The sequence below is a fragment of the Podarcis gaigeae genome, assembly GCF_964106915.1.
Source record: "Podarcis gaigeae genome assembly, chromosome: 2".
In the NCBI taxonomy this organism is placed as follows: domain Eukaryota; kingdom Metazoa; phylum Chordata; class Lepidosauria; order Squamata; family Lacertidae; genus Podarcis; species Podarcis gaigeae.
This window is the reverse complement of record NC_139679.1, coordinates 36,310,211-36,323,914: the sequence shown is the minus strand read 5'-3', so window position 1 is coordinate 36,323,914 and position 13,704 is coordinate 36,310,211. Positions and strand designations below refer to the sequence as shown.

At 41.0% G+C, this 13,704-nt stretch overlaps 2 protein-coding genes across 6 annotated transcripts in view; one reads left to right on the top strand and one right to left on the bottom strand.

Annotated features, from left to right (window-relative positions):
- The window catches only part of SAP30BP (SAP30 binding protein), a 29,479-nt gene extending 17,865 nt beyond the window's left edge, over positions 1 to 11,614 (bottom strand). Inside the window, exons 1-3 of one of the 2 annotated variants that reach the window (XM_083725722.1) lie at positions 11,452 to 11,591; positions 9,441 to 9,550; positions 6,525 to 6,572 (exon numbers count right to left, since the gene is read on the bottom strand). In XM_083725722.1, coding sequence (XP_083581848.1) covers positions 6,525 to 6,572; positions 9,441 to 9,550; positions 11,452 to 11,569 — 276 coding nt within the window. In that variant the 5' untranslated portion in view covers positions 11,570 to 11,591. Of the gene's footprint in view, positions 1 to 6,524; positions 6,573 to 9,440; positions 9,551 to 11,451 lie in introns of both variants that reach the window. The other variant, XM_083725723.1, reaches the window with a different exon arrangement.
- A 58-nt stretch (positions 11,615 to 11,672) lies between these two features.
- The window catches only part of RECQL5 (RecQ like helicase 5), a 48,517-nt gene continuing 46,485 nt past the window's right edge, over positions 11,673 to 13,704 (top strand). For 2 of the 4 annotated variants that reach the window (XR_014560953.1, XM_083725656.1), the window contains exons 1-2: positions 12,351 to 12,481; positions 12,621 to 12,755. Coding sequence is in view for 3 of the 4 variants with exons in the window: in XM_083725656.1 (XP_083581782.1) it covers positions 12,635 to 12,755 (121 nt within the window). In the remaining variant the exon portion in view is untranslated. Of the gene's footprint in view, positions 12,482 to 12,620; positions 12,756 to 13,704 lie in introns of all 4 variants that reach the window. The other 2 variants (XM_083725655.1, XM_083725654.1) reach the window with 2 other exon arrangements.

The following is a 13,704-nucleotide window of genomic DNA, read 5'->3' as shown; positions in this document are numbered from 1 at the left end:
TTTTATTAAGATTTTCTAAATAAGCTGCATATGAAGTTTCTACTATACAATTACCAACAACATCCCCTCCCTGTACCCTGCTTGATTTGTTTGTCTTGTTCAACATCTAGACTAAGGAAGAGTTTATTTGCCGGCCCACTGTTTAGATACCTCAGTTGGTTAGAGTGTGGTGCTAACAATACCAATCTATGAAATACTTTCTGGCTCTTAGTCAGAAAATGGTATGCTACAATTGAATTTTGTTAAGTATGTTTAGGAACATTCATAATTAAGAATTGTAGGTTTTTACTGTCTTGCTCAGGCAGGGTGCCAACACTACAGTTCCCCAGGGTTTCTCAATTTTCAGCTAGTTGCCATTAATGCTTCATGCAGCATGCTCGCCATATCTTGAACAGAAATCCCACTCACTAGTAATGTGCAGTATTTGAACAGCTAATAGTGGCTGGCTTAAACAGAAAGGGAAAAACACCTTTCCTTAGGAAGCACTAGAGCAGGGGTCAGCAAACGTTTTCAGCAGGGGACTGGCCTACTGCCCCTCAGACCTTGTGGGGACCCAGACTATATTTTGGTGGGGAGAAATGAACAAATTCCTATGCCCCACAAATAACCCAGAGATGCATTTTAAATAAAAGGACACATTCTACTCATGTAAAAACATGCTGTTTCCCGGACTATCTGTGGGCCGGATTTAGAAGCCGATTAGGCCGGATCTGGCCCCTGGGCCTTAGTTTGCCTACCCATGCATTAGAGAGCCTCTTTGGATTAAAAAAGCAACTGAATTCATCCCAAGACCTTTTCTCACAAGAGGCACTCACCTCTATGGTACTTTTGCTTAGTGGCATGTGGATGAACACACTCATGGTCTGACAAGTCTCAATTTGCCCTGGGAACAGCCATTTCCTGCAGAGAGGTAACTTTTTTGATGACGTGAGATGCGGAAACTGACTAGATGCAGTGTTCACTTTTAACCTGGGTCCTAAGATAGGTTTTGGCATGCTTAATATACAAAATGGTTTTTGGTTTGTTTTTAATGCAAGAATGTCAACAGTCACGAAATAGCAATGAAAGAACAGTGCCCATCTAGCTCAAGTCATCAGGTCTCTCAGCAAGGGGCATTTGGGAAGGGTAGTTTTTTTTCCCTGGCAGCTAACACAATCTAAAATACCCTTCCCTCCCATTTGAAAGCCACACCACACCCATGTCAACAATCTGTGGTATTCAACACTTGAGGGAGTCAGGGGTTTGTTGCAGCTTGCACTCCTGCTGTGGGAAGAACAAGCAGACACGTAATGGACATGTCTCATCTTCCAAACAGCTAACCAAAGCTGTTCTACAAAGGTCCTAGGAAGTTTCATTCCCTCATTCACTTTTATAGTATAAATAACTGGGCAGAAAGAAGTAATGAAGGAGACAGAGACTTTGTTCTGGGTTTGCTTTTTTTTGCTCCTGTTTGGATTAACCATCAAACCCACTACAGTAGGCTTAGATGCATGAGGGAAAACCATATGTTACTTTCTAGACCAGACACCAACTAGTTTTTGCTAAGAGGGTTACTTTGAGAAGCAAATGGTTGTGCCAAGGTAGTACCCCTACTCCCAGAAATAACCTGCTAGAAAGTTCTACTAGTACATCTCCTATTTCCACCTATACCCCTCTTGCATCTGGATTGGTAGCTGGTAGGATAATTTGACTCAGAGACTGAGTCCCTATAGCCTATCAGTGGTTTTCTAACCTTGACTCACAATAGGCAGTGCATGATTCACACTGTGCCCCTCATTCCTCTTGGCATTTTAAGTAACCATCTGAATACCTCTTCCTGTTAAAGACCAGGGGTGGCAATTTATGATGCATTATTTGCAGACTTTAGTCCTTGGCACAGTATCCGACAACAGAATAAAGGGTTCTAGAGAATCTTCGCTCTTTCCAAAGGGCAAGAGACAGTTCAAACTACTTGCCTTTTTGTCAAAGATCATGTCTGTACTATACAAAAGCAGCATGCCATTGGGAATGGGGGTAAAGAGGAGAGAGGGTATCGCAACAACCTGATCTTTCACATCTTACACTGAACTCCCACCAGAGCTAAAGCCAAATACCAAAGTTACAGTGAGAAGTCAACATGGCTTCTTAGAGTATCACTGGAAGTAATGTTCAGGAAAAAGTATTGCAAATTCAACACTTTAAATTTAGAACTCTAACATGGCAGCATTCTAACCAAATCTGGAAAGGGGCATAAAGAGAAGGAGCTCCTCAAAGGATTTTAAGTGTTTTAAAGCACATAAGCAAGTGTCAAAGGCTCACTTGAAAAGGGCAGGGCACTGTGTATTAACTTGATCATATCAGCATAAGTCAGATTAGTAATCATGGGCAAAGTTAATTATTCCTCTGTGAACATTACCTGGATGACTTAAGCAGAAGGAATGGTCTCACTTGTTACCTCTTGTAGTTTACCTATATTCAAACTTAGAAACAGAATCCTTGAGGAGAGTCCTCTGCAAGACACACACTTTAAGGTGCATATTCTGCTGTTACCTTTTTAGATTTTTTTATTCAATGCATTCAGTGACTGGAATTCTTTTAGAAGTCTAACTGGGACAATTTCTTTAAAAAGGAGAGGTGGAAACAAATTGCTGCCCTTATACTCATGAAGATTCCACTTCCCAGAACCCACTGAAAATCAGCTCCGGGTGGTAGACCCTCCAGAACAGAATGGAAGGTAGCACAAAGAGTTGCAGGATGAATAGTCAAAATATTAACTCCTTTTCTCTTCCACTAGTTGAAGCCTCAGCTGGATTAAAACCCCTCGTGTGATCACAAAGCAACAACTGGATTACACCCAGGGAAGTGTTGCATTGGCACAGTTCATTTAATACTTTAAATAAATGATAATACTTACTAAGGGGGGGGGGTCAAGCAAACCTTCATGAACAAGTATATAGTCTTTATGGCTGTAAAAGCAAACTTGAAATTATGAGGAAAGTCTTAAATGCCACAGGGCAAGTGTTTCTTCTAGGGGGGCTTCAGAACTTGGCAAAGCTCATTTCCCCTTCCTATGACCAAAAGAAGTATGCAAAATAAGTAACTGTATACAAGTTTCTTAACGAGCCCAGGGCACACTAGTAGCAAAATACAGCTTTTCTTTCCAAGATATCAAAACTCCCTATTGTTATATGGAGCGTGCACACCATTTATTCAAGCTCATGGAAAATACTTTACTTCCTTGATACAAAGATTTCCAGAGCTAAGGAAACATAGAAGGATTTTTTGAGGGGTAAAATAAGTCTGGAACTTGCCTTTTAATGCTACCCACCTTCCTGACCTTTGAATCCTAGTTTGCATTCATCCACAGGTCTTTGTCACTGCTATTCTGGGGGAGGAAAGGCCACAGGGAAAGGGGAACCAGGGAGCGTATCATAGCATTTTGTCATAGGCATTTGGCCACTGTGAGAACATTTAGAAACCAGATGGGCCTTTGGCCTGATTCAGCAGGACTCTTATGAATTATGAGAGAAATTACATATGCAATTTTCTTTCTGAAAAAGATTGATAACTGGGCATTTCCACCATACATGAATAAAGTCAGCCCCATTACTGGCCATACACCCAACACTTATTACCCTTATCTGTCAGATTTAGCCAATATCGAATTACTGTATTTTCGTGTATAAGACGCCCCCATGTATAAGACGCCCCCTATTTTGGGGGACTAAGACTTAAGAAAATCCACCATTGGCATTATCCATGTATAAGATGCCCCCTAATTTTTGACATTATTTTTTAGGGGGGGAAACCTAGTACATGGAAAAAATATATTATATGGCACTAATAAAGCAGTTCATAATTTTCTTTTATACAGTATCAACATATTATCCAGAACATGCTCTCTACATTGCATTTACCATATCTCAGTATAAGTGCTAGTTGAAATATTATCTCCATTTCTTTGCCCATAGTTGAAAATAATTACATTAAAGAAATATCTAGGGAGAAGATGGTTCTATGAAACCCCCAGATTGACATAATGGATGCTATACAACGATTGTAGTTTATTACTGCTGCATTTTTTACTGTATCAAGGTAATATTGTCAAAGGAATTGTGACATCTTTCTGCTCTATCCAGAGCCTCCTTTTTAAAAAGACTCTGGCCTACTTTAACTAGCCTTGCCCTGGGGCTTAAGAGGAAATCACTGCTTGACATCAATGTCTGAACTTGAAAAGCTTACTGGAACATGCTGTTCACATATGCAATGTGGCTGTAAAGTCTTCTGTCAAGTTTCAACTATATTATCTATAGAAACATCGACAAGAGCAGCACAAGTCCCAAAATGAAAGAATACTGTGGTAGTCTTTTATGAACACACAGCAGCTTAATACAACCTATAGTAGCTTAACTTGGATAAATCCACCTGGAAGAACAGTGACACCTTCTGGTGTACTATTGAACAGACAGCGTGATTCTGAATATAAGTAAGGGCTCTCAACCCAGTTAAGAGATTTAAGTTGTACTGCATAACAGATAATCAGGTAACCAGCCCAGAAAGTGTTATGATGTAACTACAGGACAAGAAGGAACTCAAAGGGAACACACAGCGCTCCACATGCACGAACTATCAAAAGTGGTATTTGATTCAGTGACAGGAAGAGAAAAACAGTATTGCACCACCACATTACACAGAATGTAGGAGGCCAAATAAGACCATTTAAATGGCCTGTTTGTACATATGAAGTAGTTTTGGAATGTGGTACACAGCATTTAATATTCGTTAGGCACATTTTGCCCTTGGCTATCGGCCACTTGCGACCAAGTGAAGATTCCTGGGAGCCAGGATGGCACCTGAAATCACCACCTGGAGGTGCATCCCTGGGGATCCTTGGATCTTGATTGCTTTCATACACTAGCAACACATCCTGTACAATTCTATTTGTTTTATTTGATCTGCACAATCAGAATGAATTTCAGGGACCAAAAAAGTTGTATGGTTGGCAGGGAAGACTTTTGAGCCATCAGGCCCCCAAATGGCAACTAGGCATTCCCTTCTGGCAACTGTAACCCTGGTTTAAAGAGCCATTTGGCACCTAGCTTATATATCCGTGTTTCTAACATCGCTAGTATGGCATAACTTTGATGCTTCCATACATTCAATGTAGTATCTATATGGCACATGTAGTGCAGCACATGCTTGTCATGCAAAAGGTCCCAGGTTCCATTCCTGGCCCTCCAGAAAAAATGAAAAACCCTACTTAAATTAGTGGATAGCGGGAAAGGAGCTTGCCCAAGGCTCTGGAGAACTACTGACAGAACAGACAACACCATGCTAGAATATTATGTAAATGAGTAGATTTATATTTTAAAAATCACAAAATAAAGTTAAGAGTTTATGTGGAAAAGATTACATTAGTGTGCCATCAGTATAGTTTACCTAGTCAGCATAAAGTTTAGCGTGTCAATGCAAGGAATGCCCAAGATTCTGGCCACAGCACAATTCAACATACAATGATAGCTGCTGATCACACTGACATGGCACAGACACTGCTAAATGATGGTCAGAAGACAGGAAGCATACTGTGAAACTGCTCCTGCTTTCCCTTTTCTTGGTTTGCTCCAACATTTTCACCAAGGTTAGTACAAACCAGCAGGCTTGTATCAGGGTCTGCAAATCATCTCTGAACTTTGCTTGGCATCAGTACATACTGCAATGCTACACTTGGGGCAAAATTGGAAAAGATAAGCAAATTCATACAGGAGAGAGGAGGAAGGGGGGAACACACGCCAGTGGCACCATCTTAGTCTACTCTGCAGCACTTAATTATTTGCAACAACTCCCCACCCCCATGCCAAAAATCAGTTGCTATGACCAAATCCCTGGTGTCGCTCACTGGGACGAGACAGTTTGAGCATATTACACCAATCCTGGCCCAACTGCACTGGCGGCCGATTATTTTTTGGGCCCAATCTGAACTGCTGGTTTTGACCTATAAAGTCTTAAACAGCTCAGGACTGCAATATCTGAAGGACCACCTCTCCCCCATATAAACCATCCCGGAATCTGCATTAATCATTTGAGGCCCATCTTTATGTTGTTCCTCCATATTAGGTCTGGAGGGTGGCAACACGAGAACTTTCTGGGCAGCATGGCTCACCACATACTCCAGTATTTATTAAACACAAGGCAGTATTAAACACTGTATAGATTCAAATAAGTACACATGTACTCTTAGAAAAATATGCTTGCACATGGCAAGAAGCAATCTGATCATTCACAATATGTTCGTTGACTGGACTAGGTTTTCAGCCAATAGCCATCAGAACCCATGCAAAATATTTCATAATGTAGTGAGTTATCTAATTTGTTCTAGAAAGTCATTTTAGTAGCCTTTCAAAATCTGGGCTATTTCTAAGTGTTTCAAGAGTTCCCAGAGACCCCACAAAAAGATTTTGCACCAGCTTGTCAACAATATGAGAGGCAAATGATGAACTAATCATGCTATTTAAACTGTATTCCCATCATAACACTCTTCCAAATACCTTTAGGTCATCAGCCTCAGGTTTTTCAGTCTCTGAATCGTCATCTTCCTATAAGACAAAGAATTTACAGGATTAAGCTTTAAAGAGTGGGCTCAGCAAGTTCTTGCATGTGTTGCAAGGGACTTGCATTAAATAGCCCAGCTTCACCTCTGCATTCAGCTGAGCTGTTCTTGCTTTTCCCTCCCTCTGATAAAACATCAATTCAGATAAAATATGACATTAACAAGACATCTCTACATCTAATCAAACAGGTTCCAAATGCCCATATAACATTTCATTTGTCGAAAAACAGACAACAAAAAGGCCAGCACAGATAGGAAAAGAAATTTGTGTCAAGCGGAAATTATTCACTGCCACTCTTTTATACAAAGACTGTTCATAAAGAGTGAACAAACATGAGATCTAAACACGCTAGCAATTATTAACACCTCTCTGATTTTGTGACCTCCAAAACACAGTGTATGCTCACAGAGTCTGAACTGGCAGTGACTGACCAAGAATAAGGCATTGGGGCTGTAGTGGATAGCTTAGTAAAAACATCAATCCAGTGTGTGACAGCTGAGAAGATGATGAATACTATGCTAGGAATCATTAGTAAAAAGACTGAATATGGAACTTCCAATATAAAAATGCCATTCATTATATGGTGCAACCATGCTGAGAAACCAGTGTACTGTTCTGGTTGTGTTATCTCAAAAAAGATATTAGAAAGGTTCGGGGGGGCATCACCAAGGGGACAGAGGAAAGGTTACAACATATGGGACTTTTTAGTCTAGAGAAAAGGTGAATAAGAAGTTGATAAAATGATGCATAGTATGGAAAAAGTAGATGCAGAAAAGTTTTTTGCCCTCTCATGACACTCATGGATGAAGCTCAATTTTAGAAGAGTCAGGACAATACTTTTTCACACAGTGCATACCTAAACAATGGAACTCGCTCCCACATCCCCAGTGATGGCTACCAGTTTGGATGCCTTTAGAAAATTAGACAAATTCATGGAGGATAAGGCTATGTTCTACCTCCAGTGTCAGATGCAGTAGGTCTCTGAATACCAGTTCAGAGGAATCTCAGGATAGGAGAGTGCTGTTGCACGCAGGTTCTGATAGTGGGCTTCCTATAGGTATCTAGTTGCCCACTGTGTTGGACAAGATGGTCCTTTGGCCCATTCCAGCAGGCTCTTCTTATGCTCTTAAACCAACAAAATCCACACCTCTGAAGAGGACAACCCAAATTGTTGGTGAAGATGAAATCAATGTGAGAATGGGGAAGACAGTATTTAAGAAGATCAGCATACAAGTATTGCCTTGAAGTTACATTACCAATCTGTTGGTTCTGATAATTGCTACAGATCAATTCAATGAAGTCCCAAAGTTTCCATTCTCTTTCAGCAGCAGAGACCAAAATTATTACCACACCCATTTTGTGCACCTTTTTAAAACTGATGTAGACCTAGCAGGTTCTCTATGAGACTTGTATACTGAACAATTGCCATTTCACAGACACCAAAAGAAAAATCAACCAAGACTATAAAAAGGTAGTTTACCCTCATCCCATTCCCAATAAAATGGATTACCTAAGTTTTAACAAGAACAAAAGCTTAGTTACTGTATTATGTAAAACATTAAATAAAAATTCCACTCAATACAAACAATGCTTTGTTCTCAGGTAAAATAATACCAATTATAGGCACTGTTATTCAAGCTAAAGTGAATACCATACAGAAAAATAGGGAATTAGACCATAGTCTGAAAAACTGTCCTCAAGATATTTACTTTTTAATGTGTTTGGTTCTAAGAATGTTGTTAATTTTTATTTCTGAACAATATACATATGCAAAGTTGTCACCAGACAAAAGGAACACGTATGCAGACAGGAAGCCACATATACTGCAGTAGTACTTTGCTTCTTGCAAACTAGTAAAAACAAACAGAAATGCACATGACTTCTGTTGGAAAAGGCTGTGAAAGGTGAAACGAGTACTATAAAATGAAAAAAAGTTTCTGCTCTAGCAATTTTACAGATAATGATAAGCACAATGCTAAAAAATCTTAACCCAGCAAGAAACCATTACTGCAAAACAACTGGAGCAAATTGTCCTCTCCCTCTGACAGGTTACAGGGTGAAATTTATACAGTTACAACCCGACACACACAAACCAGGTATAGGACAAGACATTTCAAATGTCTGTCATGCTAATATTGCCAACATCATCAAGCAACTATTTTAATATAAACTGTATTGTAGATTCCCCCCCGCCCCACTTCATCTTCTTGTGTTCTAGACATTTCTCACACAGTGCAGGAAATGGAATTTACTACCATAATAAAATATATGGTGTTAAGGAACACCTTCTCCAGCATATCTTAGACTACAGGTCTACCACAGACCCTTCTCAGACATCTTTCGTCATACATTTTAACAGCTTATTTGAGATAATGTTGTTCCTTAAAATTGGAGGGGAGGAAATACAACTAAGTTTCTTTTACAACTTGTCTAGGGGACAGACCACTTAGTAAAAGAACTGACAACTTAAATAGGAGCCATAGAGAATGTTACTGTAACAAGTGGGTGCCAAAGAGCCCACTATAAGACTGAAGGGATGGCTTGTTGGTAGAGCAGGAGACTCTTAATCTCAGGGTTGTGGGTTCAAGCACCACTTTGGGTAAAGGATTCCTGCCTTGCAGGGGGTTGGACAACATTACCCCAGTTGTCCCTTCCAACTCTACAGTTCTATGAAAAGTCATACTTCCAGATGTGTTAAGATTTACTTTTCTGACATTTTAAGCTATAACTCCATAAGCACATACATAGCAATAAGAGAAAGAAATAAGAGGTGAGGAGCCCGGCAAATCTATTACAAAGTGGAAGGCACAAAAGAATTTTGTATAGACAGCATTAATATAATTATATACCTACCGATTGTCTACTATTTTCATCTTCATCGTCATCATAACCATCCTCCTCTCCCTCCATTTTACTGAAATCATCCTCTCCGTAGCCTTCTGACACCAAACCTCCTTTTTCTTCTACCTCATCCAAAACAAGGGAAAAATAAAAATCAAGTTAGTGATCATTTGGTATTCCACTGGAAACATGCAAGAGATTGATATAGATTTAACAATAGCATGTGTTTTTGTAGAAAAATGGGGGGTTGGCTTTTGCTGCCCAACTCCCCAAGGGACTGAGTCCCCATAGTCCATGATTAGTCAGAGATGCATAGATGGAGGCAAGGATCCAGTGAAAGCAAAGAATATCTTTCATTATCTGTTGCAACAGTCACACTTGCAAGGAGGTGAGAGAGACCCAGAATAAAGGTGTGCAAGCCCCTATAAAGACTTTTGAAACTGCACACCCCTTAGCCCAAGACCACCCCAAAAACATCATCCATACATCACAGAAGAAGGCAGTCTCCAGCAGAAATCTGAGTGCAACTTCTCTCCTGTCTATCAAGGTACCTGATAACACCTTTCTGATTGCATTGCCTGGGTAGCCAGGCCATTCCTTTTGAGTTGGTAAATACTATAGTTCCTGAATATCTTCCTTACTAATTTACACCTATTGATGGCCTGCTCACCTTAACAGATTCTTGCCAGACTGAATTTGCTGGGAGATGTTAGCCGCTACATTACAGGTAGTTTTATTAACTGGATTTGGAGGTGAAAAGACAATTGGAAAACTCCCTCCAACTGCAGAGAAATATTTGAGGCCCTTTTGGAAGTGACAAAATGGCTTCAGGATTGCTGCCCTGTACTATTTTAGATATGTGGTTTATATACATGGTTACATTTATGAACATTTAATCTATATTTGAGACATTAGAATTCTTATAACAATTAATACACATACAGACAAAAACAACTGCAAGGGGCCCTTAAAATTGTGTGATGGCCCCGATAATTACAAATTTGGGCACACAATTCACAGCTTTCATAAAATCAAACACTGCAGCTGCATACTGCAGTTGTTGTTGTTGTTAAGAAGCTAACAGCACATTTTAGTTATAAAGGTTCCACTGTGGCTGCACATCAGAAGCTAGTTTTGAATCATAGGCATTTGAAATACAGCTCTGAGAAAGAAAACTGGCTGGAAGGCAGACATCACGGGGGAGGGGGAGGGGACTAAGGTCCTTTGTAGGCTTGGGGATGGGGAAATAAATCAGTGGTGCAACATATGCTTTATAAGTAGAACCCCGAATGCCAAGCATCTCCATTTAAAAGGATATCAAGCACTAATGCCAAGAAAGAGCCAACAGCCCAAGCTTTTGGGATCCACTGCCAGCCACAATACAGCAGCGAATAACAATAATTTACGTCAGGGCCAGATTTAGATTTGATGAGGCCCTAAGCTTCTGAAGATAATGGGACCCTTTATATGTCCAGCTGTCCTTTGTCAACAACAAATTGTGACTTTTTGGTGCCTTGAATATATGCTATATGATAATTTATGGACCTAATAGGTATCTAAAGCCATTAGCCCATAATAGGAGCCTACACAACACAAAACACTGTTGCTGTATGTAGGTTTTATTTTATTTGTTTTTTTATCTTATATTTTGGAAATTTACATCCAGTTTTTTTTCCTTTAAATTTTTTTTGCCCCCCCCAAGAGAGTGGGGCCCTAGCTATAGCTTGTTTAGCTTATACGTAAATCCGTCACGTAAATTTTAGGTAGCGTCACTATATGCCCTAAACACAAAGTAACGCTAGGCAGAAAATGCTGCTTGGCGAAACGCCACGTCGTCTTCCATCATCCCAGAAAAGCGTGATTATTTCCCCCCTTTACCGAACAGCGGCGGGGCGGGGAATATTCTCCCACCACAGACCCCTCCAGCTTTCCGTGGAGGCCCCGTCGTAAAAAAAGACATCCCCGAACACTCATTATTCCTTAATTCCCTCCCCGCTCCGCCATAGTCCCACCAAGGCCTCACCCGTCGTCCCTGCTCCTCGCTCGCTGGCCGCTCCACCGGCCTCACTATCGGATTCGGGCTCGGAATCCTCAGCATAAACGGCCAAAGAAGAGAGGACGCTTTTCTTCGCCGCCGCCATTTTCTTCTATCTGAGCGTCGCGAGCGAATTGTCTTCCGGCGCGCGCGAGTGACGCACGAGGCTGTCTGCTGGGGAAAATGCTGTTGCCACGGCAACCGCTCTTATAGCCTCCCGAACGGAAGCCGTCGCGAACGTCATCTCGCCACGCGCCCAATCCGTGCCGCTGCCGGAAACTGCCTGAGCGCGCGGGTTGCGGGTGGGCGGTAAGCGGCGACTCGGAAGGGCTCAGGAGTGTCGTTGGACGATGTTGTAAAACTAAAACACTCGCTCTGAGAGAGGCGTAGCTGGGAGCCAGTGGCCTGCCTTCTCTGAGACGGAGGGTACTGGAGGGCGCGCGAAGTCGAAAGCCGGGCTGAGGCTCTCCACGTAGTCCCCGCTCTTTCGCCCTCCCACTTTATCTGTGGTAGTTCTGGGCAGCTGGACATTATTTGGGAAGAAGGAAACGGAAACTGGTCAGGGAAGGCCTTGCAACTCTAGTAAAATTCAGGAAGAAGAGGGTCGTTAAGAATCGTAGTGTTATGGCTACACAGTAAGGGTGGGAGCTGATTTACCTTTGTGCTTAGGAATTGTTTCAGTTTCTTTCCCCTGAAAGAGCTGGCATGTGAGTTGGGTTAAAAGGATGTATAAATGGGTTTGAAGTCAGGCTTCAGAGGAAGTAACATAACTTAAAAAGCAGCCCATGGATTAGTAGGAGCGAAGAAAACCAGCCAAAAGTGACTCGCAGCAGCTAATCAGAAGCAGTGTGTTCTGTTATGAGAGGTATTTTTGCTTTCAGGTAGCGTCCTCTTCTGCTGCGCCTACATCTTTGGCTTTTCAGATGGCGCAGGCATTTCGAGAACTCTTTCTGTTTTATTGGATTAGAGAACATAGCTGAATGTAGATGTTTGTGCCAAAAGGAAAGTGTGGACATAAGTAAGTTTGGGTATATCTAAATGGGGCTGTTCCACTCTGCCTGCCCTGAGAAGCCGCTTGTGGCTAAATGATGGATTGTAGCAGACAATCATAATTGCACAACGATCCTCTCCTTATCTCTATTTTGAATTATCTCCAGTATCTCCTTATAAGATGAGTAACTGCTCTTCCTCAAGACTAGACGATAGAGTTCAACGAACTCTGAAAAAAGTGTTTGGATTTGACACTTTCAAGACTTCATTGCAGGAAAGTGCAACCAGAACTGTTGTGAAAGGTAAATTGCAAACACCTGTTTTTGCAATATATAGTAGGATTGAATAATTTTGCCTTTTTCTTTTTTACATATTATTCAAAACACCACAGTTCCTTCATTTCTGCTAAATGTAAAAACATGATGACAAATGATACTTGCAGAAATTAGATTTCTGCTTTTGAGTTTGCATTAATTACACTATATGGTACAAAGGCTATACAATTTGTATAAATCTATTTCCCCTATAGCTGAAGGTGTTCTGGTCAAATTTTAGGCAGGGGTGGCTGACCTGTGGCCCTCCAGGTGTTACTGATAGAAACTGCAAATCCAACAGCACTTGTGGGGCCACAAGTTAGCCAGCCCTAATTTAGTTAGTAAATTTATATCCTCTTCTTCCCAAAGGAGCATAGGACTTACAATCCATTATAAATTCCTCAGTGAAATGTCTCTTACAGGGAACAAGTGAATGCTTGGCCAAGGCTGCTGCCCAAGGGAATAAGCTCTATTGAACAGTGAGGTATACTTCCAAGCAAACATGGGTTGCACTCTCAGTCTCTTAAATTCACTGTGTCCTAATCTACTTCTTTGGTTATGGAAATTCCTGTATTTTTTGGGTTATTAGGTTTGCAGCATGGTGCTAAATGTGCTTGCTGGGAAGTAAGCCTCATTCTGTTCACTGACATTTACAGTCAATTGTGTTTATGTTTTTAGTATGTTTTCTGAAAGTGGGTTGCAAAGTTTTAAATCTGGAACAGTTGCACCCAAACTTAAAGCATGATTCACTGTGTGATACTGGCATTGGTGCTTGAAAAGTAGAAGCAGCCAGAGATACCATACAGGTGTCGTGCTTTCCAGCTGGGAGCTGAAAGGCAGTGAAGAGACATTCCACATTTAGATTTTGGCCATTTCATTATATTTATTTGTATGGTTGTGCATTGAGGCATAGTCTACTACAAAGCTGGGTTTTATG